At 37.9% G+C, this 26,791-nt stretch overlaps 1 protein-coding gene across 2 annotated transcripts; it reads left to right on the top strand.

Moving 5' to 3' along the window:
• LOC139308868 (amine sulfotransferase-like) lies at nt 1–24,829 on the top strand. Of its 2 annotated transcripts, none has more exons than XM_070932798.1 (7): nt 1–65; nt 15,167–15,316; nt 15,681–15,889; nt 20,162–20,288; nt 21,013–21,107; nt 22,125–22,305; nt 24,531–24,829. In XM_070932798.1, the coding sequence occupies exons 2-7, from the start codon at nt 15,175–15,177 to the stop codon at nt 24,683–24,685; spliced, it is 909 nt and encodes a 302-aa protein (XP_070788899.1). In that variant the 5' UTR covers nt 1–65; nt 15,167–15,174; the 3' UTR covers nt 24,686–24,829. The 2 variants fall into 2 exon arrangements, with proteins under 2 accessions (XP_070788899.1, XP_070788898.1); XM_070932797.1 differs by lacking the exon at nt 1–65 and adding an exon at nt 14,820–14,871.
• The last annotated feature ends 1,962 nt before the right edge of the window (nt 24,830–26,791 follow it).

The following is a 26,791-nucleotide window of genomic DNA, read 5'->3' on the forward strand; positions in this document are numbered from 1 at the left end:
CTTAAAAAATAAACTCCTGGGTGATTCTTTCTCTCCGCTCTTCAACCAGCCAGTCATTCATCAAGGTAAGTCACACATTTTGACACCCTCTTTACGCGCATAGTAAATTTAGCAAATTAAGTTATTAAAGGGGAGGGAGACTGGAGGGCAGAGGCAGAAAGTTTAGCTTCAGCACTAAATTGGGGGAGGAGGAAGGGAGATACATTGAGGATCTGAGGGTCTGGCCTATTAACTTATTATCAAACTATTAGGTGCTTTTGCAAATGATACATGCAATTCATTCTGTTGCTGAAATCAGCAATCTAATTTAGCACTGGCTTTGGTATCTGTTAGCAAAGAGCTAAGGAGGCTGACCTTAAATGCTTCATTATGTAAGAAATGTCTGTCTAACTGGCAGGTTGTTGCTGAAGATTTGCGCAAGTGGGCCCCTTGCTAGAACAGGGAAAGATTTATTTTTATTTATTTTATTCGATTTTTATACCGCCCTTCTCCTGCTGGACTCAGGGCCACAGCCAAAGATAAAAACAGTGCATACAAAATTTAAAATTTTAAAAGAATTAAACTAGTATTGGCCCAATAAAATTTAAAATTATCCCAACTAAAACCAATTTAACAATTAAAAATATCTAAGGTGGGAGTTCAAGCCAGCCCAGCTTGACCCCCCCCCCCCCCTGCCTTAGATAATGTGGCATTTAGCTTAAGTGCTATCAAGAATGTCCAGGCAAAGTCCAAAGGTAGAAAGTTTATCATTAATATGTTAAAAACAAATTACAGGTGAAGAACTTAGATAATTAAGTACACTCTCTATGCTTATTATGGGATGTTACCAGAGGTGGGTTTCAGCAGGTTCTGACCAGTTGTGGAGAACCGGTAGTGGAAATTTTGAGTAGTTCGGAGAACCGGTAGTAAAAATTCTGACTGGCCCCACCCCCATCTATTCTCTGCCTCCCAAGTCCCAGCTGATTGGGAGGAAATTGGGATTTTGTAGTAACCTTCCCCTGGTTTGGGAAGGGAATGAACGTTTTACAGTATCCATCCCCTGGAGTGGGGTGGGAATGGAGATTTTACAGTATCCTTTCCCTGCCATGCCCATCAAGCTGTGCCACGTCCACCAAGCCACACCCACAGAACCAATAGTAAAAAATTTTTGAAACCTACCACTGGATGTTACATGTCTCGAATAAATCAGGATCACGTGATGAAACATAAGGAAATTCTGATGTGTAGTTGTGGTTTTCTGGTATAAAAACTGTTGCATATCTGTAGGCACACTTGAGTTGGACTTGGATCCCAAATGTGCATTTTTATTTCTGTGCAAAAATAAAGCATTAGATCCTAATTTCCTCTACACAGCATGATATTATCATCCAATTGTACCAGATAAAATGAACCCAATGATGGATGGGCCCACACTTTCTAGAGCAGCGGTTCTCAACCTGGGGGTCGCGACCCCTTTGGGGGTCGAAGGGCCATTTCACAGAGGTCACCAAAGCCCTCTCTCACCCCCCCCCCCATGCCTTCACTCACCCTCACCCTCTGCCTCTGTTGGATCGCTGTTCGCTTACCCTGCCCACTCCCAATCTATTGCTGCCTCCTGAGTCCCAGCTGATGGCTAGAGGGGAAAAAACTGTTTAAATTCTTGCTGTGGGGCTTCAAAGGGCCGTCCTACAGCTGATCAGTGTTAAAAGAAAACAAATGAGTAGACCGGTGCCTGCAAAAATAGAAAAAACAGCCCCTTTCAGCTTCAGCATAGGTTAATTACCATAAGTTGATTTGATCAGCCTCCCGACTCTCAGCTGATTTGCTCTCAGCTGTTTTGCGGAGGGCTCTGTTGCTAGCTAGCTGCGAAGAGGTAAATTGTTGGAGCACATTTTTTCTCCCTAGCTATGCTGAAAAAGCGAAACTGAAAGTAAAGCAGGGTCTTTGCTGCAACGTGACAAAATGAGGCAGAGAGAGATTTCTTTTTCCTTTTCCTCACCAAAAAAGGTTGGTGCAAAACTGCAAACAATGGGAAATTTAGGGCAAAAGAGGAGGTTCAAGATTTTAAAACACAAAAGAAAAAAAGCTCTATTTAACTAGGGAATTGTAATAATTGAGATACTATTAATTGTATATTGTGTTGAAAGCAGAAATGGTTAAGTTGTGGTTTGGAGGAATATAGGGGGAAAATTATTTGGTTTATTATTATTGGTATAATTAATTGTAAGAAATTGGATTGCATGGAAATAATTGGAATATTCATGTTCATATTGATTAATATACAAAAAAGATAGTTATATAACTAATTGATTTATATTAAAATGTTGAATTTGTATTAAACAACTGTATTACATAATTACATAATTAACCAATGTGAGGATGGATATAAAAATAGATGACAATGCGAAGGGGTATAATATAGAATAGAAGGGAAAAATTGAATTTGATTACGATTAGAGATGAGGATGAAGGGTAATATTGGTTTGTTTAAAAAATAGATGAGGAATAAATATGGCAAAAAGGAAATATAGAAATTGTAAATTTAATTGAAATGACTAAACACTATTTAAATTTCAAAGAAAATACATTGTATGTTTGTATGTGTGTTTCTAATTATTGCTATTCATATTTGTTCTTTTTTATTCTTTAAAGTTTAACAATTCATTCTTTATCTTAATATCTTTAAATTTGTTTGTGGTTGGTTTTCTTCCCTTTCATCTTTTTTACAGCAATTTTTCTCCTCAAACCTACCACCTCTCTCTTTTCTTTCCTTCTTACTTTCTCTTTCCCCCCCCTTCTTCCCCTCCCTACTTCCTCTTCCTTTCTCCTTCTCCTCCTCTCTTCCTCCCTCTCTTACCCTCCCTCCTACTCTAATTTCCCTTCTCTTCCTTCATCCCTCTCCATCGCTGTATCCTTTTATGCATATGGACTACTCAGAGGGCTGAAAAAGTTATTTTTGACTGGTCCTCGCACTTTTGACCAGTCCTCGAACTTACTGTCCTCATTTTACGTTTTTGCCCTATCTTGTCACCATGGTGAAGAGAAGCAGTTGTGAAATGAGTGACACGGTTGTTAAGAATGCTACAATGGGCATAAATGATGACCAGTCATAAGTGCAAAGACCGGTCAAAAGTGCAAGGACCTGTCAGAAATCACTTTTTTCAACCCTCTGGGTAGTCCTTTTGTGCACATGGACTACTCAGAGGGCTGAAAAGGTTATTTTTGACTGGTCCTCGCACTTTTGACCAGTCCTCGAATTTACGACTGTCCTCACATTTTACGTTTTTTGCCCTATCTTATCACCATGGTGAAGAGAAGCAGTTGTGAAATGAGTGACATGGTTGTTAAGAATGCTGCACAGGCATAAATGTGAGGATGGTCATAAGTGTGAGGACCAGTCAAAAACGTGAGGACCTGTCAGAAATGACTTTTTTCAGCCCTCTGAGTAGTCCCTATACACATAATCATGGCCACCCGGTCACATGACCAGCTAGCCACACCCACCCAGTCACATGACATCCAAGCCACGCCCACAGAACCGGTAGGAACCCACCCCTGGTTGGGGGTCACCACAACATGAGGAACTGTATTAAAGGGTCCCGGCATTAGGAAGGTTGAGAACCACTGTTCCAAAGGGAAAAAAGAATGGGCCAATAACTAAATTTAAAAAAATCCTTGCAAAAATCATCAGAAAAAGATAACATGAGCAGCCTATGTTAAACTTTGAAAAATCACTCAACCCAATTTTTAAATGTGCTGATCACATGTTTGACCACACAAAATAATATTGCTCAACTTTTTAATGATACCATGTGCCCATTTATATATGGAAAGGAAACATATATAATTAATCTAAGATTTAATCTGGGTATAAACAGTAAAATCTGCATTCCATACTTTATAAATCCATAATGCTTCATATAATGATATATTCCAAGTCCTGGGCATATAGAAATATACTTTCATCTTTAAAACATACCAATATTTAAAAACTCTTTAATAAATTTATAGGTACTAGTCAGGGTTGGTATTCACTTACCTTCGCTACTGGTTCGCAAATATAAGCACGTTTCACACATGCGCAGAAGGTAAAAAACGGGACGTGATGACATCCGGGCAGGTAGGAGGAGCCTCCTGTTGGTGGCGCTACCAGATCGCGTGATCCAGATACAGGTGAAACTCGAAAAATTAGAATATCATGCAAAAGTTCATTTATTTCAGTAATGCAACTTAAAAGGTGAAACTAATATATGAGATAGACTAATTACATGCAAAGCGAGATAGTTCAAGCCTTGATTTGTCATACTTTTGATGATTATGGTTTACAGCTCATGAAAACCCCAAATTCACAATCTCAGAAAATTAGAATATTGTGAAAAGGTTCAATATTCTAGGCTCAAAGTATCCCACTCTAATCAGCTAATTAAGCCATAACACCTGCAAAGGGTTCCTGAGCCTTTAAATGGTCTCTCAGTCTGGTTCAGTAGGAAGCACAATCATGGGAAAGACTGCTGACCTGACAGTTGTGCAGAAAACCATCATTGACACCCTCCATAAGGAGGGAAAGCCTCAAAAGGTAATTGCAAAAGAAGTTGGATGTTCCCAAAGTGCTGTATCAAAGCACATTAATAGAAAGTTATGTGGAAGGGAAAAGTGTGGAAGAAAAAGGTACACAAGCAGAAGGGATGACCGCAGCCTGGAGAGGATTGTCAGTTAAAAGGCCATTCAAAAGTGTTGGGGACTTTCACAAGGAGTGGACTGAGGCTGGAGTCAGTGCATCAAGAGCCACCACACACGGACGAATCCTGGACATGGGCTTCAAATGTCATATTCCTCTTGTCAAGCCGCTCCTGAACAACAAACAACGTCAGAAGGGTCTTATCTGGGCTAAAGAAAAAAAGTGGTCCAAAGTCCTCTTTTCTGATGAGAGCAACTTTTGCATCTCATTTGGAAAGCAAGGACCCAGAATGTGGAGGAAGAATGGAGAGGCACACACTGCAAGATGCTTGAAGTCCAGCGTGAAGTTTCCACAGTCTGTGTTGATGTCATCTGCTGGTATTGGTCCACTGTGCTTCATTAAGTCCAGGGTCAACGCAGCCATCTACCAGGAGATTTTGGAACACTTCATGCTTCCTTCCGCAGACAAGCTTTATGCGGATGCTGACTTCATTTTCCAGCAGGACTTGGCACCTGCCCACACTGCCAAAAGTACCAAAACCTGGTTCAATGACCATGGGGTTACTGTGCTTGATTGGCCAGCAAACTCGCCTGACCTGAACCCCATACAGAATCTATGGGGTATTGCCAAGAGAAAGATGAGAGACATGAGACCGAACAATGCAGAAGAGCTGAAGGCCGCTATTGAAGCATCCTGGTCTTCCATAACACCTCAGCAGTGCCACAGGCTGATAGCATCCATGCCACGCCGCATTGAGGCAGTAATTGATGCAAAAGGGGCCCAAACCAAGTACTGACTACATATGCATGCTTATACTTTTCAGAGGTCCTATATTGTTCTATGTACAATCCTTGTTTTATTGATTTCATGTAATATTCTAATTTTCTGAGATTGTGAATTTGGGGTTTTCATGAGCTGTAAGCCATAATAATCAAAATTATGACAAATCAAGGCTTGAACTATCTCGCTTTGCATGTAATGAGTCTATCCCATATATTAGTTTCACCTTTTAAGTTGCATTACTGAAATAAATGAACTTTTGCACGATATTCTAGTTTTTCGAGTTTCACCTGTATGAAAACCAATCCATTTTATATCCCTGATCTTCTATTTCTTGCTTTAATTTAAATTCACCCTTTTCACCTAATAATTCTTTATATCTTATAATTTGTTTCCCTTTAAACATCACTGGATAAGAGAAAGCTTCATTTGTAGATATCCAGACCAGAATCTTCAGATACTGATATTTTTTAATCTTTTCCCAATTCAACCATAAGGCTTCACGTATTTTGTGTCTTCTAAAGTACCCCTGTGTTTTAGTTCCTTTATACCACAAAAAGGCATGCCATCCCAACAACAAATCATGTCCCTCCAAGTTTAATAATCTGGGTTTTTTTAATAGTATCCATTCTTTAATCCACATTAAACTAGCTGCTTGATAATAAAGTTCAAAGTTAGGTAAACCAAAACCGCCCCTCATTTTAGCATTTTGTAACAACTTAATTTTTATTCTTGCCTTTTTCCCTTGCCAAATATATTTCAGTATCATTTTATTCAATTCTGTAAAAAAATCCTTATTCGACTTAATCGGAATTGTCTGAAATAAATACAAGATTCTAGGCAAAACGTTCATCTTAAAAGTTGCAATTCTACCAATCAAAGATAATTGCAAATTTCCCCATTTTTCCAAATCTTATCCTATCTGTCGCTTAACCTTATTATAATCATTTTCCTTAAGAAAACTACACCTCGTTGTCAGTTGTATCCCCAAATATTTTACCTTGTTCGTGACCTGGATCTTTGAAATCTCCATCAGTTCTTCTTTTTGCTTTTTCAACATATTTTTAGTCATTATCTTTGTTTTATCTTTATTAATTTTCAAACCAGCTACTTTCCCAAACTCTCCAATGTTTTCCAACAATTTATTTATTGACATTAATGGTTCTTCAATAATAAAGACCAGGTCATCTGCAAAGGCTTGCAACATATATTCTTCTTTCTGAATTTTCATACCTTTTATTTCTTTTTTCTTCTCTAATATTTCTATTTAAGACTTCCAATGTCAATATAAACAATAATGGGCACAGTGGACATCCTTGCCTAGTGCCTTTTTCTATTTCAATAAAGTCAGTTGATTCTTCATTTATCATTACCTTGCCCTTTTGTTTAGAGTATATATCTTCAATTGTTTGGCAGAATTTCTTACCAAAGCCCATCTCTTCCATTTGTAACATCATAAATCGCCAATTCACATTATCAAAGGCTTTTTGTGCATCTAAAAATATCAAAGCCATCTGCTTTTCAGAATGTGCTTCATAATATTCTAAGGTATCCAAGATTATTCTTATATTGTCTCTAATTTGTCTTTTTGGCAATTTAATTAATTAATTAATTAAATTTATATGCTGCCCCTCTCCGAAGACTCAGGGCAGCTAAAACGGCAAAAAAACGTATTGATCAGGATGAATAAAGTTATTCAAATATCTCTTAAGTCTTTCTGCCAATATTGTAGCAAAGATTTTATAATCTGCATTTAGCAGAGATATAGGCCTATAGTTTTTGATTAGTTGTGAGTCTGTCTCTTCTTTGTGGATCAATGTGATATAAGCCTCAGTCCATGTTTGGGGTATTTCCTTTTTTATCATTACTTCATTCATAACCTCCAGTAGTGGAATCGATAAAGATTCTTGTAATGTCCTATAATATTCAACTGGCAGTCCATCTGGTCCTGGTGCCTTCCCATTCTTGTTTCTTAATTGCCTCAGTTAGTTCCATCATCGTTATATTTTCATCCAACATCTCCTCAACATCCTTGGGAATCTGACTTCCGGTGGCTCCATGAACACCGAACGGATGCTCCTGTAGGAGCTCCAGCCCCGCGATCTGTATAGCCGCTAGAACAGCGAAAACCAGCTGTCTAGCGGCTAAAAAATCTCCCCCTGGGAAAAAGGGGGAAAGAAGAGCAGAAGGGTCTGGGTAGAGCTCCCCTAGACCCCCAGGTTTTTTTCTTTTTAAGCCTGGGGTTTGCAGGGTGAGAGCTCCCTGAAAGCCCTTCGTTAGCTCCGGATCCGGGGTGAGTCTGCCTTTTGCAGACCGAGGCATAGCGACCACACCAGCAATGCAATTTTAAATTTTATAAGACATCATGACTTTGGATGCTGGCAGAGCAAAATCAGGAGAATGACAAAAAGCAAGTATTGAGCTTTAACTCCGTTTAAAAAAAGGGGGAAATGGCGCCTGAGGGCGTGAAAACGAAACTTACCAGTGAAAGGGCTTTTTAACATTTGCAACATTGTTAACAACTACCAGATTACACATTAAGAAAAAGATTTAAAGTGGAAGTGGAAAGCAAAAGACTATGGAATTGATTTCAACTAATTTACATTTTTAAATTGTGTGAATAATTGGACTTTGAAAAAAAAGAAAATGGCTGGTACCTTTGAAAGTGCTGAAGGACTATTATTACACACACCAACAAATACACCAATAAGAGTTATAATACATGAAATTGTTGAGTCACAAACCACTGCTTTACTGGAAAGTCTTAACGGTTTTTTTGATGAAAGGTTTCAGGAAGAGGAAACTGTTTTGACTCAAAACATGGAGACAAAGGAGAATATAGTATCATTTCAAGGCTTGTTAGACAGTAGTGAGCTGTTCGAAGAAGATGGGGCAGAAATCCAGTTTAATGTGACTTTGGATAAAAAGGATGCTTTCCAGATCAAGAGGGGAAAGCAAAGGAATCTGGAAGAGTTTAATCAGGAGGACTTGAGAGAGATTTATGGGGGTTTCAAATTAAATGAAATAACTTTAAGAAGACAAAAACTTTCAAAGAGACATCAACCTCAAATCCAAATTTTAAAATTTTCGAAAATAAAAGCAATTTAAAAGCTATTTTAAAAGGTATAGGTGATAAAATTGTTGAATAGATAAAGGTACAAATATAAAAGTAAATGTGGGGAAATGTTACAACAAATGAAATGATAATATCAAGATATGATAAATATTGGAGTAGTAAGAAGAAAAAAGATGTATTCAGATGATACACTGATTGATTGATTATATATTGTATGTATGCCTGTTTATAAAACAAAAACTTTTCAATAAAAAAAAACATCCTTAGGAATCTGTGGTAATTTTGCTTTTTGTAAATACCTTGCCACTTTATCCTCCTCTATTGTATCTTTCTTATACAATTGTGTATAATATTCTTGTATTATTTCCCCCATCTCTTTATTTCCAAATCTACTTTGTCCTTGATGGTTAGTTAATTGTATTATTTTCCTTGATTCTCTTTCTTTTTTTCAGTTTATATGCTAGCCATCTGCCTGGTTTGTTTGCATTTTCAAAATAATTCTGTTTGGCAGTTCTTATTTTTGAGCTAATTCTTCCTTCTCCAGTAGATCCATTTATGCTTTATAATATCCATTTTAATTTTTACATCTTATATGGATCTTTCTGGAGTTTCTTTTCAAATCTTTTAAAATCATCTGTCAATATTTTAAGAGTTTGTCTTTTCTTCATATTTCTTTTCCTTTCATAGTCTATAATTAGTCCTCTGGCAAAGGCCTTCATTGTATCCCAATGATTTTGTATCGATGTTTCTTTCTTATTTTCCTTAAAGAAAAAATCCATCTCTCATTGCATTTTCTATATAAAATCTTTCTCTTTTAGTATTGTGTTATTTAATGTCCATCTAGATCTACCTTTTCGCCCTTTCCAGATAGCAATCACCGGGTTGTGATCTGCCCATAAGTTAGTGTCTATTTTCACTTGTTCAGTATTCAAGGTCATTTCCATCTTGTCCAGATCATATCTAGTCTGGACCAGGATGAATGTCTATCAGAGTAGAAAGTATATTGTCTGTTTTTCCCATTTCTCTCCCTCCAGATGTCTTTCAAATTTATTTCCTCTGTCATTTTAAAAAAGGTTCTCGGCAGTACCTTTCTACTATGTCTTGTTATTTTGTGTGTTTTATAGTCCAATTCCTCATCCACAATTCCATTAAAGTCTCCCATCATGCAAACATTCTCATACTCCATTTCAATTATTTTATTATGTAGTTTTCTATAAAAGTCACTTTGATTGTTATTAGAAGCATAAATTGCTACTAAAAGTATTTTTATATTGTTATCAATTATTTCCACCATCAAAATTCTACCTTCTGGGTCAACGTATTTCTGCTCTGCCATTAATACATTTCTAACATATAGAGCAACTCCTCTTTTTTTACTTTGTGACAATGATAAAAACGTTTTGCCAAGTTTTGGTTGAATCAATAATTGTTCATGTTGTTTTTTAATATGCACTTCCTGCAAACAAATTATGTCAAATTTTAATTTTTCTAATTTGTGAAATACTATTCTTCTTTTATTGGCCATTTACATTTATTGAAATTAATTTCCTTTCTTCCATGTTCATACTTTATAAATAGGTTTTGTTGCTCTAGTCGATCTGGCTTCACATTGTTCCTTATGTTCCACAACTCCACCAACCGCTCCTTCTGTTGTTTCCAGCATTATCAATTCTTCTTCAGTGAATTTTATTGGAACTACTGTTGTTTGAGTTTCAGCTTCCATATCTACTTCTTTCTCTTTAAGGACTTCCTCATAGAAGGCTCTTGCTTTCTCAATTGTATTCAATCTATATCTTTGGAATTGCCATGTTAGGCCTACTCCTTCTGGGAACAGCCATCTATAGCTAGTCCCCTTTTGCAGCAAAACTTTGGTCAGAAATTGGTATCCTCTTCTTAACTCTCTGACTTTTCTTGGAATTTGTCTCAAAACTGTCACTTCTTTCCCTTTATATTTCAAGACCTTATCACGGACAGCCTGAAGAATTTGTGCCTTGACTGATTTCTTAGTAAATCTTATATGTACTTCTCTTGGGAGCTTATTACACTTTGCATATCCAGTGTAAACTCGATAAATTTCATCAACTCCTTCCATCATCTTCTCTTTAGTAACTTCTAAGACATCAGCTAGCATTGTATTCATAATCTCAGCTAAGTTCTCCCCTTTTTCTTCTTCCAAGTTTTGAAATCTTAAGTAAAATTCTGCTTTGTCCATCTCCCATGCAATTAGACCAAATGTTCCTTGTTCTACCTCTCCCAATCTATTCTCAATTTATTGTGGATAATTTGGACTGCTTTCTTGAACACTGATACTTTTTCACCACTCTATGTTGCATGACTAGCCAATTTGATATGGCTTGTGTGGATATCATACGTCAAATGAAAAAAAAAATCCTTCTGCAATCCAAGACCAGGCACATGGTTTATATAAAACAGTCTATTAGAAGGCCAGATCCTGAAGATGAAACTCAAATACTTTGGCCACCTAATGAGAAGGAAGGACTCACTGGAGAAGAGCCTAATGCTGGGAAAGATTGAGGGCAAAAAAAGAATGGGTTGATAGAGAACGAGGTGGCTGGATGGAGTCACTGAAGCAATAGGCGTGAGCATAAATGGACTGTAGAGGATGGTAGAGGACAGGAAGGCCTGGAGGAACATTGTCCATGGGATTGCGATGGATCAGACATGACTTCACACTTAACAACATATAAAGTTTTGGTACTTGCCTTAGCTTTCATCAAACTTCTTTTAAAATGATTTATCTTCAAACTTGTGTTGGTAAACTTTTAGTCCTAAATAATGAAAGAATTCACTTGTTCAACAGGCGCCCCATTTTAATAGCCATTTTACTTGCTACACACCTTCAATTTAGATTTAATGCTATTTATATTTAGAATTGAGAATGCAACAGTTTTCTCAGAACTGTTCTCATTGTCTAATTGACAATGCACTATTAGAGCCATATCATCAGCATTTAAAAGAATATTAATAACTTTACCATGGATCTTTGACCTGTGATGTCTGAACCATACAGGAATCCTGGAATATTTTTGATATAGAGATTAAAAAGCAACCCTGTCTAACATCCTTATGAATAAACATACTCTGATTTTGAGTTCCATTTACACTCATACACACTTTTAAATGGTATTTAAGTAGAGGATCGTAACCAGAAATAAGATTCTGGGTTCAAAAGCCCTCTTCCACTTGGTTAAAATAAGCAGGCCTTAATTGTTTGCTTGAAACTCAGGACAAATGGTGCTTCTCTGTAGGGAGGAAATTCCTATGTGAGACTCCCATGTTTCCAGTGTCTTTCTCCTGGCTTGGAACTGAACCAGATGGATATTTCTTCCAACACTACCATAAGCACAAAGATGGAAAAAATTCAGCATTACTCACCATGCAGAAAGGGTTAGTGAAATTGAAAGAACTTGCAGATTACAAAGAACATCTTTGTAATTAGAAGGAATTCCTGGAATAAATGGGTGCCTAATTACCCACATTATGTGAAAACAAGGAAATGCAACTTCAGTTTAAATGTTTGTTCAAACCTGATCAGTTCGAAGTTCGATGAGCACACTTCTTGCCAGAGTTTAAAACTTGAAAGATCAGGGTTTTAAAGAATGGACTCTCTGTTTACACTTTTGTTGCTTATTTTTGGAAGGAGGGTTGTAAGTAACAGTATTTTACTCTCAGTCCACATAAATTAACTTCTTTCCCATCATTTGGAGTTGGCTATAAATTCAAGACTTCTTTTTCAGGGTCATAACCCTTTCTCACTATTCTTACTAGAAAGAGAAAATATAAGGTTCTAATCAGTTCTGTGTTCATGAGATCCAGTGGGGCTTTTCTTTTGTTCCTATGCTTTTTCTCTTCAAGTTGTGCAACAGTTTACTGTTCTGTTCCCCAGGCATCTGGCTCCACTGGGAACAGGCAGATAAACTCTAGCAAATAGGTTTTCATGCAGATTATATTTATTTGGGAATCCTTGAACACATAAGACGTACAATCATAATGAGTCCAGGTGAGGTGCATCCATATTTCATAATCTGTCCCATTTCCTAGTGGAAAAGGATGGTAGTTTGTCCCCTTGTTCAGAAAGCATGTTCTCTCTTCTGAGGTAATTCAACATATGGCCAGGTCTTTGTTCTAAAACCCCAGCAGAGAGCCTCGGTGGCCAATCAGGTACACAGATATGATCACATGTCATGGACTACATCTCCCACAATGCAATCTTTTAAGGAGACAGCTCTTAATCCTTAAGGTAACTAACTCACCACAACTCACTATCTGTAACAGCACATCACTATCTGTAACAGCATAGTTTACCACAACACTTTTCTACATCAACACCCGCACCCCCAAAAAAGCAGAATGGGCTAGGAAAAGAGCCACAATTTTACAGTTTGCTTGAAGGCAGAGGAACTGAAGGTCCTTCTGAATCTACAAAAGGGTGCCGATTCAGGGAGCAGATACTGTGATAATAAGGCCATTTTCCCAGGTCATTGCTTGATCGGCAAGTCTCAAAGTGCCAACTCTGTCTGATCACACAGGATAGGCAGAACTAGAAGAGACAGATGGTATCTCAAATACTTGTCCCATGTAGGGTTCTGTAGGTAATACCTGTAGCTTGGGGAACTTACTAGTAACCAGTGCAGCTGATGAAACTGTGGTATTACATGGTTATCATAAGGCCTGACCAGCTTTGTTTGACTGACTAAGTGACCAAAACACAAGCGATGGAAGGAGGACCTCATTAGCCACTTTACTGCATGGATTTGTATTGCTTACTTTGATGTCACTGATTAAGCCTATTATCCTCTTCTTGTCCCCAAAATATATCTGAGACAGCTAATTCCACAAGACTTAAAGTTGCTAGGGATGAGAAACAATTGAACTGTTGGCACTTGACAGAATTAGCCTACAATACTGCATTCTAACCACTGGACTACCCTGACTCTTAATGCTGTAAAATGCTTTTGGAAAAGCATGATAAGACACCACCTGGATTGCATGAGAGCTTTTGATAAAACCTCTGATACTGAAAACATATATACAAACCACCCAAACCACCTCCACACTCACACACAATGGTGTAGACCCCATTTCTCCATGAACATACCCATGAAGCTGACAATAATATAGAAGTGATTTGTCATGACTTTCTGATCCCTTATTGACTATGTTGGTCAGACTGTTTGTGCAATCATGGTATCTGAACTGATAAAATTTAAAGTGCCAGCTAAAAGTTTGCCAGCATCTATTTGAATAAATGAGCTGTTCCACAAAATTAGGATGGACAACATCGTTACAATTATTAACCCAATGTATTGAACTTGGCTGCATTTGCAGAAAACAAGCTGTCATCAGGTCCACACAAATCAAGATCATATACCGTAGTTCAATTAAAGGTTGAAACATTGCACAATAAAATTATTCCTTGCATAGCCTGAAACATATTTTCCTGTAAAGATTATACAATAAACACACTAGGCCCCTCAAAACGCTACAGCTTTCATTTTCTATGCATTTATAAAATTCTCCTTTCTTCCTTTGGCCAAATGCTTTTGTTTCAGTTGCCTTCCAGGAGCTCTATGGGAGCTGAGCTCTATAGCACATTTTTCAGTGAATGCTCAGAAGCCACAGCACGCGATGCAACTCTTGTTCATACGTCCGACAGTCGATCCAGTGTGAAATTCTAATTATGTACTCTTGCCATATTGAATGGATTTTCATGGAACACATTTAGGTGACATTTCAGCTAAGATTTTTCTGGTATGATTATACCTATTCAGCATAGCTCTTAGATAGAGCATGCAGGGGTTCCCCCATAATGAGGTACTGTTGCCTTTGGAGGGGGCAGTAATATAACAACTCTTATGTAAATTTATATATGGAAATTGGGATTGGGATTCAGGTTTGAACAATAACAATGCAATAATTTTGTTCTGGCTGCATCTCCTATTGGTAAATCAGTAATTCTTCATATAATGATACATTCCAAATACTTGGCATGCAAATCAGATGTGCCTTTGTATTTTTAAAACATACTGATTTTTATAGCAACACTTCAATAAATTTATGGATACAGTGAGACAAGCGTGATACAGGTCTACATCAGCTAAGAAAGTTCCCCTTGACCCGTTTTACATTTCCAAATTAGGTTATTACTCAATCGTGTCAATGTCCTCTCTTGCTCATTTTTGGAATACAGAAGTACTGCTGAAACAATGATTGACTAAAGATCAGCCTTCTTAATATTTGAGCATTCTACAGAAGTTTAAGTACATTGACAAACTATTGCAAATAAACTGGTTTAAGGACATGACATGAGTGGACTGTCAGAGTCCATATAGATAAGGTAAGAAAAGAAAAGAATTGCAATTAGTATGTTCTTAACATTGTAATTAAACTTTCTCTTCTACACATAAATTTTAGATTCCAAGAACAGCAAATTTACTCTTTGCAATGGAAACTTTTATGGATGAAAATTGAGTTCATGGAATTAATGAATTAATTAGGGAAACTAATCTAATAACATATACATCATTTTTCTTTATGTTAGCAGGATTCATGGTTTTTAAAGAACTGAATTAATACAATATTGAACATAAATGTAGGAAGTATTGGTAATTGCTCTATTATTACATCAACAGCTGAAGAAATGGAGCCAGTGGATGAGTCCCTGTATAAATACAAAGGACTCTATTTCATAACTGACTTGTCCTCACCTGAAAATTTAGATTCACTGGACAGTTTTGAAATCCGAGATGATGATATATTCCTAATCACATATCCTAAATCTGGTAAGTTCAAAGTTGTCTTCCAAGAAAGAGTTAATCTTGTATCCAATGCTGTTATTCAGTTCTTCAGTATGTTGGTTGTTGTGACTCTGTTGTGCTATAACCAGATTTTAAAATTTAGCATTTTATAAAAAGCTGGAAATGTAGGGAAAATAAAGCTGCTAAACCTCTACTTTCAACATTTATATTTTACTCGACATTGCTGAATGGGTGACCTTGGCTAATCTATCAATTTTAGTAGAGTTAGTTGTCTTTATGCATCTCTGAAACATTTGCTATTCTCCCTGATAGGAAGGTTGGGTTTACATAAGTTCAATGTTCTTCAAATTATAATGGGTGAATTAATTTAATTATTCCTTATTTGCAGGCACAATATGGACTCAGAATATTGTCAGCTTGATTCTTTATGAAGGTCACCGAGATGGAACTGAAAATATTAGCCTGATTGACCGAGCACCATGGCTGGAGTATAATATGTTCCATGTAGATTTACCTAGTCGCCCATCACCTCGGGTCATTTGTTCCCATCTGCCCTACTATTTGGTACCCAAAGGATTACAAAATAGAAGAGCAAAAGTAGGACATATTTTGCTAACTTGTCAGGTGGAGTGGGCTACTGTCTGAGTCCTATTCTTTCAGCTCTGTATCTGAATGTTTTATTAACAAATAGACAAGGGTACACAAACAAATATTACATTGTTCCAATATGTTTGGTAGACAATAGTAAATTCTGAAGTGTGTGTGGGGGGGGGGAGGACCACAAACAAGCAGTGTTAAAATGAGAAGGTCATGCCCAGCAGAAATAGCTAAGAACCAAACGGAATATCAAACCCTTAAATTTATTTTTCCCAAGAACTCCCAGATGGATAGTAACAGTTTGTGTTGCATGGCCAGTTGCTATCTTAACATATCTGGAGGATGTCAAGTTGAGGGATGCTATCTTTAGCCCTCAAAATCCCTTCCCACAATTTCCATTCTCAGTCACTCATGCCCTAGTCACCGGAAGCTTTAGTGGTGCAAAATGCAGACGCAAAGGGCATTGGTGTATTCTCTAGAACTGCATACATTACAGCTCTACTTTGGAAACTGCTTTGGCTACTAGATTACTTCTAGATCCAATTCATGGTGCTGGTTTTGACCTTCAAATTCCTTCATGAATTAGGAACATGTTATTTGAAGGCCCACCCCTCCCCAGTTGCACCTATGCATCTCATCAAGTCCAGCAGGAAAGGCATGTCAGGGTCCCATCAGCTAGTGAGAGTTGTCAGGCAGGATTTAGGAGGAAAGCCTTTTCTTCTTTGGTCTCTGCCATATGGAAAATCATTCCCCCAAGTCAACGTTGGCTCCAATCCTCCTGGTCTGCTGAAAGGCTGTCAAACATGGTTTTGCTAAGGAGCTTTGAGATCTCATGAGAGAATGGAGCATGTTAGATGAATGTCTGAGAGTTACTTGATGCAGTCTCTGTATGCTTTGCTTACAATTCCAACATTTCCGGTTCCATGGTGTTAATACATATATACATATTATTTACTTGTTATTCACATAATATTACCTCGTTACATTATCTTAATTTGAAGGGTATTACCCATAGTAATGCATGATTCTTTGTAGACATATATCCATATTATTCACATGTAATTTACATATTCTTACATCTATACTCAATTGCAGTTGGTACTACAGGTACTACTGCTCATTTCTATATAACCATTATAAATTAATTATTGAATTAAACTTTAAGCTCTCTCGAGCTTCACTTTTGTTTTGTTTTCTCTAACCACTCATACCACATATCCCACACGCTATAATAATCCGTATCCTCTCTATCATTAATTTCTAGTGTTAGTTTGTTCATTTCGGCGCACTCCAATATTTTCCTGATTACGTGTTCTTCAGGTGATAACTTTTTTTCTTTCCAATACTGGGCGAAGGAGATTCTTGCAGCTGTTATTATGTGTGTAATTAAGTACCTCTTCTTTTTTGCATATTCTGTTTTCAGAATTCCCAGGAGAAATATTTTTGGTTCTAAATCAATAGTGTCTCCTGTTATTTCCGAGATCCACTTCCGTATTATCCTCCAGAATTTTTTCACTTGGGCACAGGTCCACCAACAATGATAGTAGGTGCCTTGCTGATGGCCACATTTCCAGCAATTTGAACTCATATTGGGATAAATTTTTGCGATCCTAGCTGGTGCTAAATGCCACCTGTAAATCATCTTGTATTGATTTTCCTTATAGGTTATCGCCCTAGTCATTTTAAGATTGCTGTTCCAAATTTGGTCCCATTCATTTAAATTTATGTTTTGCCCGATGTTTTTGGCCCATGCTATCATTGGGTCCTTAACCACCTCCTCTATCATATCATAATCCAACAGGTAATTGTATAATTTAGCTAGTATTTTATTATCAGTGCCCATCCAAATCTTATCGAATCCATTAGTGCCAGTCTCAATGCCAAATTCCTCCTTATCCTTTTTATACCTTGATTTTATTTGTGCATATGGCCACCAATCTATGGGAATGCCCTGTTCTTTCAATTCTTCCATTGTTTTAAGGTTCCCTCCCCCATCTAATATCTCTTTATATTTAACCGTTTTTCCCATTTCCAGCACATTGGGATATATTATCGCCTCCATCGTGGAGAGCCATCTCGGAACTTTTGTGTATTGTTTTCATCTTATTTCTCCCCATGTCAGCATAAGTGTATCCCTTATTTTGTGTCTGTGGAAGTATGTTCTCATTCTTTTCTCTATATCCCAGAGGTAAGCATGCCAGCCCTTCTGGAGATCATGCCCTTCCAAGGTCAGGAGTCTTTTATTTCCCAAGGTTGCCCACTCTTTTAACCATACTAGATTTGCCGCTTTATAATAGGTCCCCCATATTGGGAGTCCGAAACCTCCCCTATCTTTTTTGTCTTGCAAATTTCTAATCGCTATCCTTGGTTTCTTCCCCCCTCCCGATGAATTTTCTGATAGTAGAATTAAGTTCCCAAAAAAATTTTTTATCTAATTTAACTGGGGCAGTTTGAAATAGGTACAGTAACTTGGGTAATACGCTCATTTTTGTTGCAGCTATCCTGCCTAGGAGTGATATCTGAAGTTTTCCCCACTTTTCTAAGTCCTGTTTAATGTTCTTGATCAGGGGCACATAATTGTCTTCCTTAAGGGCCGAGCATTTTGCTGAGATCCATACTCCTAAATATTTTACCTTCTTGACTACTTGTAGCCCCATTGATACTTCCACAGCTTTCTTTTGGTCCTCAGTCATATTTTTGGTCAACAATTTAGTTTTGGATTTGTTTAGTTTGAACCCTGCTACATCTCCATACTTACCCAGCTCTTCCAGGATTTTAACACCTGTTTCCGATGGCTCCTCCATAATTAGTCAATCCCTTGATTTGGTTATTATCTCTAATCCTTTTTAATAATACTTCTAGGGCTAGTATAAATAGAAGTGGTGACAGGGGGCACCCTTGTCTCACCCCCTTTCTAATTTGGAAAGTTTTTGTCAATTCTCCATTAAGTAAAATTTTTGCCCTTTGGTTTTCATAAATCGTGGTTATCGTATTTACAAAATTTGGTCTGAATCCCATCTTATTAATTTGTTGTTTCATGAACTCCCAATTCAGGTTATCAAACGCCTTCTGGGCATCTAAGAAGACCAGTGCTACCTCTTTATCTGGGTGTTCCTCGTAATATTCAAGTATATCTAATACCATCCTTGTATTGCTTCTTATCTGTCTCCCTGGAAGGAATCCATTTTGATCACTATGTATTAAATTACTCAAAATTATCTTTAGTCTTCCTGCTATGATGCTCATGTAAATCTTATAATCCGTTTTAAAGAGGGAAATTGGCCTGTAATTTTTTATCAATTTTAAGTCCGCTCCTTCTTTCTGGAGGAATGTAATAAATGCCTCCCTCCACGATTCCGGTATTTTAGATTTTGTCAAGGCCTCATTATAAATTTCCAACAGTTTTGGTAGGAGGATTTCCTCTAAATCTGGATTTTTATATAGTTCCCCTGGGAATCCATCTGGGCCTGGTGATTTGTTCTTTTTGAGTTTGGATATTGCTGTCTTTAATTCTGTCATTGTAATTTCTTTGTTAAGCATTTCTTTCTCCTCCTCCCCGATCAGTGGAAGTTTTTCTTCCGACAAGTATTGGTCCACTTTGTCTTTGGGAATTTCTTCTTCTTTATATAAAGTAGCATAATATTCACGAACCATCTCTAATTTCTCCTCTTCTTTGTTTACAATGTGCCCCTCTGAATCTTCCAGCTGGTGAATGATCCCTTTCTCTTTTTCTTTTTTTAATCTGTAGGACAGCCATCTGCCTAGTTTGTTGGCGTTTTCAAAATAATATTGTTTAGTTCGTTTTATTTTATAAGCCAGGTTTTCCTGATCAATAACATTTAGTCTATGACGGATAATCATCCAATTTCTTTAGCTGTCTCCTTATCCGGGTTTTGCTGCACTTCCTTCTCTGCATTACCTAGATCTTCCAACAATTGCTTCTGAATCTCTCTTTTTTCTTTGTTCTTATGTGCACCATATGCTATTGCCAGGCCTCTCAGGAACGCCTTCATTGCATCCCATATTATTCCTCGATCAGTTGGTTCCTCAATGTGCGTCCCTCCCAAAGCTGCGCACTCGGTGGAAGAGGACGACCATCCCAGATAGGAGTGTACCGATCTTCGGTCAAGGGTATACGATAGCTGCGCTCCCCTGCTAGAACCTCCAAACAAGCTCAACCAACCAACTCTGTATGCTTTGCTGTCCATCTGTCTTTTTTCTTGGTTTTTTCTTTTTTTAAAAAAACTAGATATTATCATCTTTTTCTTACAGATTATTTATGTGCTTAGAAATCCAAAAGATGTCTTGATTTCTAACTATCATTTTCACAAACTATCAGTCAAAATAGAAACCCCAAAAGACTTTGATATCTTCTTTGAGAAGTTTCTGGCTGGCAAAGGTAAGAAGAATTTGATTATGACAATGTTTTGTCCCTTTTTGTTTTGGATAAGAGATTATGAATATATTTCAATCCGCTTCCCACCATGAGCAAACAATCCATCCTTTCTCTTTACATAAGAAATGAATAATGATTCTCTATACACATGCAGTAAGTTGTGTAAACTCTACACAAATATTTTATAGTAGGATGGGTGGGTGCAGAAGAATGCAGGGCTCCTAGGACAACTATGACGTAAAAGTGAGTGGAAGAGGCAAGGGAAGCGGGAAGCGTTTTAAGGGTTGGAAAGAGAAAAGAGCTAACCAGAGTTAGTTCTTTGAATATTTGAAGAAGTATAGGGATCATAATGGAGTAAACTCAAGCATTAACAATGTAGAAAGAGCTGTGGTGGCGCAGTGGTTAGAATGCAGTACTGCAGGCTACATCTGTTGACTGCCGGCTGCCTTCAATTTAGCAGTTCGAATTTCACCAGACTCAAGGTTGACTCAGCCTTCCATCCTTTGGAGTTTGGTAAAATGAGGACCCAGATTGTTGGGGGCAATAGGCTGACTCTGTAAAACCACCTAGAGAGTAAAGCACTGTGAAGCAGTATATAAATCTAAGTGCTATTGCTATCCCTGAGACAGATGGTCAGTTGGATCATTGCATCAGAGACGAACAACTGAACTCAGCGACTTTGAAGACTGTTCTCATGTTTATGCTAAACTCATTTCTCTCATATCAGTGTTTTGCAGTTCATGGCTAGACCATGTTGAAGGTTGGTGCACTCATAAGGATGATTTCAATATTCTCTTTCTGTCTTATGAAGAAATGAAAAAGGTAAGATGTGTTTGTGTTGTGTCGTGCAATATGAACAACCATCAAGCACAGAAAGCTTTAGAAATGATGGGATGTGTAAATAACTTATTCCAACAAGGAGCAGTAGAGGTGACCACCGAGCCAATCTTAGTTATTTCTATGATGTCCTAGAGGACTGGTGAGATCTCTGAAGAAAAATAAGTTTCTGTCTCTTCAAAAGGATGGTGGAGGATCCAGGAAACTAGAATGCTGTCAGCTTGATATCAAAAAGATTAATAAAAGGTGTATTTGTGAGCACTTGGCTTGTCATGCTAGAATTCACAGGATGCATGTCTTGTAAATGAGTTCAGGAAAAAAAAACTGATCTAATTTTTGACAGACTTAAATAGATAAGGGAAATCCAATTAGCACAATGTACCTGTAATCAGCAAAATCTTGGCCAAAGTGTCTCATAACATTTTCCTGTTTGGGCTCAGAAGAGATTGGCTCAACTCAACTGCATTTTTAAGAGGCCAAGGCATTTTTTTAGCCTCGCTTGGGAACTGGCCAGCCTCTGATGTAGCCAATATTGCTACGAATATAAGAGTCTGAATCTGTGGCACATAAATATATTGTGAACTAAAAATGTTTCTCAACAACCTGCCTCCCCAAAACATTTATTAGAAGTCCTAAAGCAGCATTTCTTTGTTTAATTCATTGATACAGCTTCTATGTACAGTTTTCATTTTAAAAAAAATAGTTTATATCAAAGTAATTTTTTCAGTAGAAATTTGAAGTTTAATATGCAAGATATAAGAGGGATGCGGTGGCTCAGTGGCTAAGACGCTGAGCTTGTCGATCAAAAGGTTGGCAGTTCAGCGGTTCGAATCCCTAGTGCCGCGTAATGGGGTCAGCTCTCGTTACTTGTCCCAGCTTCTACCAACTTACCAGTTCGGAAGCACGTAAAAAATGCAAGTAGAAAAATAGGGACCACCTATTGGGAAGGTAACAGCACCCATTGTTATGGATGAACTAAAATAAAATTCTATCAAATTGCAGGATCTGAGAAGTTCTGTACTGAAAATATGCGACTTCCTTGGAAGAGAACTAAATGGAAAGGAGGTGGATGATGTGGTGGATAAAGCTACATTTGATAACATGAAAATGGATTCTAGAGCAAACTACACATTCTTGCCTCCTGATATCCTAGATTTCAGCAAAGGAAACTTTCTTCACAAAGGTAGATGAGTAATAATTCATACTCTGGGGCTATGCTTTTGGAATGTTCCAGGCTTCATCTGAAACCAGGGTTACCACCAGGGGTGAAATGTAATATCTGTTACTACCGGTTCTATGGGCGTGGTTTGGTGGGGGGAGGGGTAATGTGACTGGGTGGGCATGGCCAACTTTTTTTTTTTAACTTTACAAAGCATTTTTTCTAATGCTTTGAAAAGCCTCTCTGCCGATCAGGGAACTCAGCTGGGATCGTCAGAGAGGCTCTTTAAAAAATGCCTTTCTGCTGATCAGGAACTCAGCTGGGATCATCAGAGAGGCTCTTTAAAAAATGCCTTTCTGCTGATCAGGAACTCAGCTGGGATAGTCAGAGAGCCTCTTTTTTTTACTTTTAAAGCTTTTTTTCATTGGAAGAGGTTGTAGAAAAAAATGCTTTTAAAAGTAAAAAAAAAAAGCCTCTGATGATCATGTGGCTCAGCTGGGCATGGTGGGGGGGGGGGGGCGCAGGGATTTTTGCTACCGGTTCTTCGAACCACCCGCCATTGCTATAGGATCAGGCGATCCAGTCCAAACCGGGAGCATTTCACCCCTGGTTACCACCCTCATCTGAAAAGCACTTTCTAAAGTGGTATGGATATGTCCCAACAGCCTCTCTTTCTGCTGTCTCTCCATTATGTTGTCTTTGTCTTATGATCAGCCTACATTTGAGGCAGCCATAAGCCTTTCTTAGTTGTGCTAATGTTGAGGTGGTGTTCTCTTTTTCACCCTAACAAATTTCTGGTATGGATATAATCCGATCTGTTTCAATTATCATTCTGTTGGTTGTACAGTCTACTGATCCTTTGGGAGGGGGATTGTTTTAGCTCATACTGACCACTTTACCACTTTCACAACCCTAACCCTAAAACCGAAATGTGAGGATTTTACTAGTCTCCAGCATTGTCTTAACACAATGCCCAAGAGGAAGGACATTAGTAATAATATTAGAGAACCAATTGTTGCTGACTATCAGTGTAGGTATGATTATTAGGTAATTTCCAAACAATTGAAAGCACATTATTCTACGGTGAGGAAGATTACTCACAAGCGGAAAACATTCAAGAGCGCTGCCTATCTTCCTAAGAGTGGACATCCCAGCAAATTCACCCCAAGGTCAGACCATGCAATGCTCAGACAAATTGCAAAAAATCCAAGAGTTACATCTCAGCCAGCATGTTAAAGTTCATGATAGTTCAATTGGAAAATGACTGAACAAGTATGGTTTGTTGGAAAGGTTGCCAGGAGAAGGTCTCTTCTCTCTAAAAAGAGCATTGCAGCACAGCTTTGATTTCCAAAGTTGCATCTGAACAAATCACAAGACTTCTGGAACACTCTCCTTTGGACAGATGAGACCAAAGTGGAGATGTTTGGCCACAATACAAAGTGCCACGTTTGGTGAAAACCAAGCAGTAGATATCAGCACAAACATCTCATACCAACCGTCATGCATAGTGGTGGAGGGGGGATGATTTGGACTTGTTTTGCAGTCATAGGACATGGACACCTTGCAGTCACTGAGTTGACAATGAACTCCTCTGTATACCAAAGTATTCTAGAGTCACATGTGAAGCCATCTGTCTGACAGCTAAAGATTGGCCAACATTGGATCATGTAACAGGACAATGACCCCAAGCACACCAGCAAAACTACAACAGAATGGCTGAAAAGGAAAAGAATTAAGGTGTAGCAATGGTCCGGTCAAAGTCCAGACGGCAACCCGAATGAAATGCTGTAGTGGGACCTCAAGTGAACTGTACATAAATAAAGGCTCACAAACTTCAATTAACTGAAGCAATGTTGCAAAGAATAGTGGGCCAAAATTCTTCCAAAATGGAATCAAAATTTTTCCCAAACTATTGAAGCGTACGTTTTACACACACAGCTTCTCCATTTTGGCTTTCTATTTATAAAACAAATCATGACATGGTGTAATGTCATGTTGTTCATCTGAGGTTGTATTTACTTACTTTTAAGAACTGCTAAGACCAGGTTTTCAGTATTTTGTCACTCATAAAACTATGGAACTGAAACAGGGTATACTTCCTGTTTACATGAGTCTATATACATTCATACACAAACTTAGTCACAGAAAAATGTGTAAGAATGAACATTTTGGTGACAGGATGACGTAAATAGCCTCTAGTTTAATTGAATGCAAAAACTGTTGACATATTTTTAACCATTGTTTCCCAGGCACTATTGGGGACTGGAAGAACCTCATGACTGTTGCCCAGAGTGAAAGGTTTGACCGTGTCTTTAAGGAGAGAGTGGAAAAGCTGCCCTTCAGATTCTGCTGGGATATGCAGGAGGATCCTGAGCCTATTTTTAGCTCAGTGCGGGAAAATTAATGTGTGATACACACCTTCAAATGGTTTGAATCAGAAATGACCTTTCAAGAAGAATCTTTATATCATCTTGTAATGTTTAATTCTCAGCTCTGCAGGGATCATAGAACACAGCAACATTAAATTCTGTGTTATTATTAAATATTGTACGCCATTTTTTTATTTATTTAGATTTCCATAGCTACCTGACACTGGGTGTTTTGCAGTGGTGAAATCTAAAATTTGTCACTACCGGTTCTGTGGGGGTAGCTTGGGGGGGGGGTAATGTGACTGGGTGGGCGTGGCCAATTTTTTTAAAAAAAACTTTTAAAACCATTTTTTTTACAACCTCTTTGGCGAAGAGGTTGTAAAAAAATGCTTTCAAAAGGCTCTGACGATCCCAGCTGAGTTGCCTGATCGGCAGAGACTTTTTTTCTTTTAAATGCCTCTGACGATCAAGCAACTCAGCTTGGATCGTCAGAGGCATTTAAAAGAAAAAAACCCTTTAAATGCCTCTGACGATCCAAGCTGAGTTGCCTGATCATTAAGAGGCATTTAAAAGAAAAAAAGGGTATTTTCTTTTAAAAGCCTTTGATGTTCCCAGTTGAGCCGCGCGATCATCAGAGGCTTTTTTCTTTTTACTTTGAAAAGCATTTTTTCGGCCGAAGAGGTTGTAGGAAAAATGCTTTTAAAAGTAAAAAAAAAAAAAAAAAAGCCTCTGATGGTTGTGCGGCTCAGCTGGGCATTTGGGGGGGGGGAGGCAGGGATTTTTGCTACCGGTTCTCCGAACCACCTGCTGCCATCGCTACCGGGTCGGGCGATCCAGTCCGAAACGGGAGCATTTCACCCCAGGTATTATGTCTCATTAGATTATATTATTATTTAAAGAAGTTCATATAGCCACCCAGCTCATATATGATGCCTCCAGGTGGCTTCCAACATTAAAGCAGTGTAAAACCCATATTTCCTTCACCCACCCCAGCAACAGTGACCACACAGTTACATCATAATTGGCTCCTTATCAGTTAGGGAGTCCCTGGGCTCACTGACAAAATCATGTCTTCAGAACCTTCCAGAAAAGTAAAGAGGCGGGGCCAATCTTATCTCCAGGGTATAATGTTCCCAGATTTACGCACCTTCCGCCGTGCCCTCAAGACCAATTTATTTCAACAGGCTGGCCTGGCCTAACTTCCCTTTTAATTGTAATTTTTAAAATTGGTTTTAAAATATTAGGGGTGTTTTAAATTGTTTTGGGCCAAATTATTTAATGGGTTTTTATATTGTCTTTTAAATTTTGTAGTTTGTGTGTTTTATTTTTCTGACTGTTCACCACCCTGAGTCCTTCGGGAGTAGGGCAGTATATAAATCTAATAAAATGAAAATGAAATAAAAATGAAAAAGCTATCATTCTTTGGAGAAGTTATACATCTCAGCCTTCTTCTAAAATAAGCATCCTATCATAATTCTGTAATCTTCAAGGTGATGCCAAGAGTGGTATGCTCCAAACAAAACAGACAATTTCTCTTCAGAACTGTCCTCCTACAATCAACTACTGTGATTTATAATTGAAGGGGGGGAAAGCCCCTCAAATATCAGGAACTACAGTACTTTTGCCTTTGAAGTCTGAAGAGTGATGACTAGATAATTTCCACTGGTAGATAATATGGGGTGCCATGATTAAATTGAATTATCTTAAAACAAACGTAACATATTACACCTAAGACATCATCCTTAGTTACAATATGGGCTTGGTCTAAATTGGTACATGCAACCATTATTTGCATAGGCCTTCTCCACTCCCTTACCCCAATATGTTTTCTGCATACTATATGAGAGCAAATTAGGTTTTCTTTCTGTGTTTAATACAATTGTAAACAAAGACAAAAATCCTAGCTTACTTGGAAGTTATAATTTGGAAATTACAGTGCCCCTATAGAAGAGAAGACCCCTACTGAGTTTGTTAACCTTTATCACTTATAGAACTAAGGTATGTGATATTAGTAACATGTACAATTCAAGCATGCAGTTTTGTATATAGTGTTACTTTGGTACTTAACTACTTTGAAACTCACAGAATTTTGACATGAAAATTTTGTCCCAGTACTCATTTGTTTGATACTCAATGCACAA

The sequence above is a fragment of the Pituophis catenifer genome, unplaced genomic scaffold (assembly GCF_029215685.1).
Source record: "Pituophis catenifer annectens isolate HBS135680 unplaced genomic scaffold, rPitCat1.0.hap2 SCAF_1, whole genome shotgun sequence".
In the NCBI taxonomy this organism is placed as follows: Eukaryota; Metazoa; Chordata; class Lepidosauria; order Squamata; family Colubridae; genus Pituophis; species Pituophis catenifer.